Here is a 7,911-nt window from a genome sequence, read left to right on the forward strand (position 1 = left end):
TGATGCAGTTTTCTTAAACAGAGTTAACTGTATATTTGGTTTTGAGCTTAATGCTGCTTCTAATGCAACATGTGCAGAATCTGAAACGGATGTTTCACAGATGGACGCAGCATCGATACTGAAACATTCCTATCAGTTCACTTTGCCGTCTGCAGATTTTAAATCTGAGAAACAGGTGGTACATGTACGTGGTACACGTACCATCGTGGTACGCGGTACTTGTACGCATCACAGCTCTGTCACTTCTATCTAGTTTTTTTCCACCTTTCACTCACCTAACCAGTTCATTCAGTGCACCTGCCAGTCACACCCGCCTCATCAGCTCATCACTCTCACCTGCTCACTCTGCCTCCTCCACTATTTAAACCCCTGCCTCACACACACTCACTGCCAGATCGTTCTCTGCTTTCATGCTTAACTTTCCCGCATTCACCCATGGACTGATTCCCTGTTGCCGACCCTGCCTGTTCCGGACTACCTCGCCTTGCCTCTGCCCTGGTAACTTACTCAGCCTTCTGTCCTTGACCCCGAGAATCCTGTCGCTGTTCTTCCTGAGAATATTCTTCCTGCCGTGTGTTGAAGAAAATAAAGAACTCAAATCAAACTATTCCTGGTGTTGTCGTACTGCTCCTGGGTCCTAACTACACCGTTACAGTACGTGGTACTTGTACGTGTACTCGATCCTCCCGTATTTGGATTCACCGTCAACATGTTTTCTCTGGAACATCTCAAACAGGACAATCATAGCTGGTTAAGTGTGAATCATTAACACGTGTGATCACTGAAACATGCAAACATCCCACTGCAGTGACTTATTGTTGTACTGATGACACTCGGAGTCTGGATGTGGAGCAACATCTGCTGGGTTTCTCTCTGGCGTTGACTAAACAGGAGGAAGGTGGATTTACTGCACTGATAATGAAACTAAAGATTAGACTAAAGAGAGTCTGGAAGGAGTGAAACGCTCTCAACAAGTGTTGCTAATTATTTGCTTCAGTCATTTATAAAAGGACAGAAACTAAACGGTTCCTGGTTGCAGCTTCACCAATGTGAGGATTTACTTGCTTTTCTGTTTCCTGTCATTGTAAACACAATACTTTCTTATTGCTGATTTAAAAAAAGACAACTGAGATCTTTCAACTTGCAATGAATCACTGATGTTGACAATTTATAGTAAAATGCATCGAAATCAATTAAATTAAACATAATAAATCAATAAGTAGTTTGATTAATTTCACTCATTTGTGTACAAGCATCAATCTCCTGTTGCAGAAGCTTATTAAAATGATGTATTATTGATATTCCTGTGTGTGTGTGTGTGTGTGTGTGTAATGATCCCTGTGTCACACTCTGTCTCCCTCACCTCCCTTTCTCATAAGTGGCGATGCCCGAGAAGATTAACCACAAGTGGGGGGGACACACGCACACTCTAACACTAGAGTAGAAAGAAAAGTAGAGCCCATCAAAGCGAGTCTATCTGCCCCGGTTTAGGAAAGACAAACTGTCATAAAACACAGATTTGTCCTCAATGCAAACCAGAAGCCCCTTTCTGGCAGGTGTGTGTGTGTGTGTGAGACAAGAGCCAGACAGCATGTGTGTGATTGTCAGACAGTAAGTAAACGGGATAACTAAAGTAAAACATAGCAGGATGGAAGATGGGAAGTAAGGAAAGAGAGAAAGATTAAGACGTGTCGACCTACGTGATGAGTTTGATTAGGGAAGAATAGAATCAGACGGTTCTACTGAACCACCTGATGACTCAAATGTCTCCATCAGACTGACAGTGAGAACAAGAGCAGACCTGAGTAGAGGATGAGAGGATGGTCCAACTCCCCTAATCAGTAAAAACAGTGAGTGTCTCGGCAACAGTAGGCGAGTGACCCCGGACCAGCTCTCGTCTTACAACGCTGGAAGAGTTTGTCTTTAGATATAACACTGACAATAAAAAGGATGTTCTTCACCACGATAACAGAATGAGTCCCGTGTCTTTAAGAGCATTACGATCAATGTACGTCATGTATAGGAACAAAAAAGTGAAACCTCCACTTGTGGTTATCACAGGCCTGGAGTACGTGTTTAAAAAGAAAATACAGACTATTTGACCCTTTGCTAAGTCCCGCCCCTCAAACACAGACTGGCCAATCAAAGCGCAGCATCATCCAGCTCCGACCAGGGTTTCACAACGACTACATGTCCAAGTAAAAACCTGTGGAGCTAACATTAGCAGAGTACCCTAGCACATCATTAACTAGCGTTAGCACTGCTATGCTACTTTAGCTACGGTATACAGAATGTATGTTAATGTGCAGTTAGTGACAGTGTGGGCTCCATGGGGGCGGGACTTAGCTAAGGGTGAATAGTAAGTAAACGTCCATCTTGCCTTTTTGCTTATCTGGTCGTAATAAAGTGGGAGCAAGCAAAACAAGGCAGCCAATCTGTCTTCTACTCTAGCCACATCCTTCATCTCCTCCTGGGGTAATCTCTGTAATCTGTCCAGGGGTTACGGGTATCCTCTCAGTTGGGCACGCCAAGCATTCCTCCACAGGAAAGAGCCCGGAGGGCATCTTGACCAGACGCCCAAACCACATCAACTTCCAGTACAAAATGAGTGGATATAGAATGAGATCCCACCAGATGTCTGAGCTCCTCAAGGTTTCACAGTCTGACTTCATGCGAGGGTTGGAATGTAGATGGACTGGTAAAATGAGCAGCAACACAAAGGGGGCAGCTGGTTTGGCTCGTCAGACCAGGCCCTCAGACTGGGAGGTGCTGAGTTTTATCCAAAGCTCTTCACACTTCAAGCTGCCCCAGTGTGAACGGGAAGTCAGAATCTGATGAAGAGATGACGACATCAGCAAAAAGCAGAAATGCAATGCCCGAAGTCACCAAACATTTTACCCGCTGCGGCTCCGCCTTTAGAACAAGTGACGAGAGACAACCTTCGTTAAGTAAAAAGCTTTTGTTTGTACTCGCGCTTGGCGCCGTAGCGGGAGCCTCCGAGGCGTTTATACTCTAAGCGCTGTTTGTTGCATGATTCTCCGAAACACCAGAGGGCGTACTAACAAAGTGAACTGTGGAGAATCAGAGAGACAACGAGTGTAACCCAGAGACATGACCATAGACTGTAGGTGTAAACGGCAGAACACCATTAAGCAGCCTCCACTATGCCAAGGAGGGATTGTGATTATCTGTAGCCTCATATCTCATATTCATGGTATTAAATGCATTACAAGGAAACAGGTTGAATATCCTGCAAACAATTTGATCAAAGTATTTATTCAAATGTAGATTTTTAAAACCTGTTTCTACAGCATCTAACAATGAATTTGTCTATTTTGTACAATCCTCAGATGTAAATAGTGCTTTAATCAATGAATTCTGAGTCACGTGATCGCGCCAAGTTACGAAAATGAATACGCCAAGGACACACTGACTGATACACAAATACTGCCCACCGGTTAGCTCATAACTTTGACCACAGCGTGCCATATTCCTGCAGTACTTCCCATAACATACGGAAAGTCCTCTGGGAACAGAACACATGTAGACAAACTCTTATGATGCATCCAGTATGACCAGGATGATCATGGAATCAGCTGGAAGCAAAGCTCCAAGAGGTGCATCTTGGTATATGTTGTCTCCCTTTTAAACAATACGACTCACAACCCAACCCGGCAGTCCATCGGCACTGTTCCCACATATCTGTTTGAGTTTGTACTTTGTTTCCACGGGCTTGAACACATTTTGCCTGATGTTAGCGGTTGGTAGTGTTTGTTGAGTGGAGTTGTTGTGTGAGACTTATCGCAGCCATACACAGAGCAGGAGGAACGGTGGAATAAACAACTGAACGTCCACGCTGCACCTGCAATTATCCTTTGATTTCATGTTTTGGAAACGGGAATTCCAAACCATGCTGATTCTGCAGACCGCGAGCCAACCAGCAGTCACGACGGTATGTACAAATAACAGATGCGCGAGAGCACTATGCAGAGAGAGGCGGATTAGAAATAGTGTGACAGACAGCGAACAGATATTAGTGTCAGAGCTCTGCTCAGGAGTCAGTGACAAGCTGGGGAGCAATGCTGCGGATGTGCTGCTGGGAGTCGATGCATTTCGACATGTGACAAGGTGAAGCGGAGCCACGGGTGAGCTGGAGCCGGAGGATATTCAGCTCCGAGTAAAGACACAAAGAAGGGAAGGAGATGAAATGACAAAGACGAGGCTCCTACCTTTCTTCACTTTCTTAGACGGCTGTTTCTTCTTGATGAACTTGGTCGCCTCCTGTGGAAGCTCCAGCTCGTCCCCGTCACCAGCCACCTCTGCAATGGGCTCGACGCCTCCTAAGTGACAGGAAGAGAGGGACATCAATGAGCCACACTGTGTATAAGCAATGTTTGAAGAAGTACCTCGATATCCTGAGCAAATGCTTCACATATTAATTATCAATATCACACAAATGTCCAACAGACGTGCATGTAAACAACAGCTTGACTGGTGGGCAGAGACATGAAACCAGAAGACTCTTATTCTAGTTTGTATTTTTGCTCACTAACACTTTCATCAAATGGATTTTATCCGCAGCGATCGCTCCCCGTGAGTTACAGATCTATAACACTTGCTCTATGTTCTCAAGTGTAATCAAATGGTTGGTGAAATGGTTGGTCAGTGATGGACATGTGTTCTACTGCACATATCATGTGGCACAGAGTTGTGCTCCGAGATAAAACTGGTTCCTACGTTAACTGGGCATCGTGCATAAACATAAACATCTTCTGTTTGCACATAATTAGAGAAGATTATCACCAGATAATTCATCACAGCTTTGAGATAATATGTGAAAGTTAAACAGAAATAAGTTAACAGAACATTAAAACAGAGTTAGAGGAGAAGCAATGCAGCATGGAATAATAGTGTTGAACATGTGGTCTGCAAGTGTTTGTGTGTGTGTGTGTGTGTGTGTGTGTGTGTGTGTGAGAGTGTAAAGTTGCATGTGTGTGTGTGTGTGTGTGTGACGAAATCCCTGCTAGAATCCCCGGGATCAGTCTGGATTTAGGGAGCTCCTGAGGCCGATGAATTGGACGCCTTGTCTCTCCTCCGTGCCCACCTCTATGTCTCCTCCTCATCCCCCTTTCCTCATTGCTCTCCTCCCCTCTCCGTCTCCTCTTCTTCATCTCCTCCCCTCTACGTGTCATCTTCTCACCACCCGTTTCCTGTCTTCTCTCCTTCCCTGTCTACTCCTCACCTACCTCACCTCCTCCACATCTTTCTTCTATCCATCTTTCCTTCCTTCCCTCCTCCTTCCATCCCTCCCCCTTTCTCCCAATGTCCTCTCCACCCCAGGATTTCGTCCAGTTTCACGGTACTTTCACTCAACATGCACTTCACACGTCGCTCCTCTGAGTCCCGTGAGTGCACGGGACACGGTGTGCACGGGACACGGCGTGCACGTGTGTGTGTGTCTGCCATCATGTCTACCTTAAGGTGTCTGAGAATGTGTGTGTGTCTCCATCTCCCCCACTGCGTCTACGTCTGTGTGTGTGTGTGTGAGTGTGTGTGAAGATTACCCTAAGCCCTCTCTAATATTTATCCTGGCCTTTTCTAAAGCCAATCTTGTTCTCTTTGGTGAGAGCACAGTCTGTGGCTTGACTCTCACACACACACACACACACACACACACACACACACACACACACACACACACACACACACACACACACACACACACACACACACACACACACACACACACACACACACACACACACACACACACACACACACACACACACACACACGCTCACTCACAGTTGTTTGAAATGGGATATGCCTCGCTCTTAATTGGGCAGGTGTTTTTCTAAGGCGGGTCGTTTTTTTTTTTACGCTGTCTTACAATTTCACGGGGAATGTGTGTGCATGTGTGTGCGTGTGTGTGCGTGTGTGTGTGTGTGTGTGTGTGTCTGTGTCTGTGAGAGAGAGAAAATGTTTTAACCTCAGTCTTACATCAACATCAGGTAAGGAAATAGCCCACCTCTGGAGCAACTTACTGTGAAACAAAATCACATCACACACAGGCCGTCTCTTACCGCTGACCTCTCTCACACATTCCTCCCCCTCTCTCTCTCTCTCTCTCTCCCTCTCTCTCTCCCTCCCTCCCTCTCTCTCCTTCCCTCTCCCTCTCTCTCTCTCTCGCTCTCTCTCTGTAAATAGTAGGTGTAGTAGCGCCCGGTCAGAGTTGTGGTGTGTATCCGTGTTCCTCTGTCCGTCGTGGTCGGGTCTATATTTGTCGCACTGGTTGTGTTATCAGTTTTAGACGACCTTGAGGTTGGGTTCAACACCCAATAAAAGCAGCAGAATGGAGGATGATAATGTAATTATATGTAGTGCTTGTAACAGCAATGGTGGTCACAGTTGAGCGGTATATGCCCCGTTTCCACTGCATGGGTTCAGCTCAACCTGACTCTACTGGACTCACCAGGTGCTTATCTGAACTCTGTTTTCCACTGATGATAGTAACCGGTCAATGAAGCACGATGGAGAAACCTTCTGACCGCCATGACACTGACGTAACATCATCTGCAACACGACCATCCAACCATCCTTCCACCTCTTCGAAGCGAACACCAATTTGCCTTTTGATCTGGAGCTTTTTGTGGGGACTTGGCGAGCAGAACATCAGGGCTTTAGTCGTGTAGTGTGAACTGGGTTTTAGTTCGGTGTTGGTACAGTTCGGGGCATTTGGAGAGATTGACGGGGCAGGAGGGTTAGATCTTCGGATGTTTGGAGACAGTTTAAAAAGAGTTTTTGGAGAGTGTTTGAAAGAGTGACATTTGGAAAGTAGACCCCAAAGGGCCCCAAACCATTTAGAGATCGTTTGAACCGCTTGGTGCAGTTTTGATGTAGTTCAAATACAGTCTGGGACAGCTGGAAACCGTGTGTAACAGTTGGAGACATTTGAGGGACAATTTGTACGCAGAAGCAGATGGTTTGGGTCGGTCCGCGACAAATTTGAGCTTGAAGAAAGTCCCAGCCATTCTGGGACAGTGTGTGGGACCGCTCGTTGCCCGTCTGTGACGGTTTAGGGGGCGCTTCGGGAACCAGTTCTGGAACCGTTCCGGACAGCTTGCGCGAGGAGGTGAAGCTGCTTCCAATAGACATGCGCCGTCTTGGTCGGCAGTGCGGAGGCACCAGCGCATTCCTGCTTTATTCTGGGCTGCGGTCTGAAGACGGGGTGACACTGTGCTGCAGCGGTTACCGGCAATTTGGCCTGCGGGCTTTACGCTATTTCAATCCCCCCTCAACACACACATCTCTGTGCGCACACGTGCAGCACGCTGGACCCACAGCTTTGCACACACTCGCATGTTTTTGAAAAAAGAAAACAGGAAGTGTGATTCCTTTAAAAACCGGTGTGTATAAATCAGACTACTCTCTTCTGTTCACATGTTGAACATTGTAGAAAGAGATCTCTGCCAGGTCAGTACAGTGACTTGTGTTTGTATGGCAGTTTGTACAGAACTGTCCCTTCAACATTGAAGATGAATTGAAGGATGAAACTTCAGGTAGTGATTGATTCTTTCCAACATGGAGCTCTGCCGTTTTATATATAGCATCCTGGAGGAGAACTCTTCAATTAGGGAATGCCACAGAGACAGAACAAAGACAGCTGGTCAGGATTACACACAGACATGACCTACACTTACACATACTACATGTATTTTCCTTTGCTCCGTGTCCTCTGAACTTACACACACACACACACACACACACACACACACACAGCCCATCTTCTCCCCTCTCTTTAGGTCCAAAATAGATGCAGGCCTCAAACCACAGCTACCAGCGGAACACTGTGAAAATAACTGCAACACACACACACACACACACACACACACACACACACACACACACACA

General features: G+C 46.2%; 1 protein-coding gene across 1 annotated transcript in view; it reads right to left on the reverse strand.

Annotated features, from left to right (window-relative positions):
- Positions 1-2,358: 2,358 nt before the first annotated feature.
- LOC116401259 (protein PTHB1-like) overlaps positions 2,359-7,911 on the reverse strand; it is a 61,458-nt gene continuing 55,905 nt past the window's right edge. Inside the window, exon 16 of the mRNA XM_031879578.1 lies at positions 2,359-4,340. Within this exon, the coding sequence (XP_031735438.1) occupies positions 4,168-4,340 (173 nt within the window). The 3' untranslated portion in view covers positions 2,359-4,167. The remainder of the gene's footprint in view (positions 4,341-7,911) is intronic.

The sequence above is a fragment of the Anarrhichthys ocellatus genome, unplaced genomic scaffold (assembly GCF_004355925.1).
Source record: "Anarrhichthys ocellatus isolate YVR2014 unplaced genomic scaffold, GSC_Weel_1.0 scaffold299, whole genome shotgun sequence".
NCBI lineage: Eukaryota > Metazoa > Chordata > Actinopteri > Perciformes > Anarhichadidae > Anarrhichthys > Anarrhichthys ocellatus.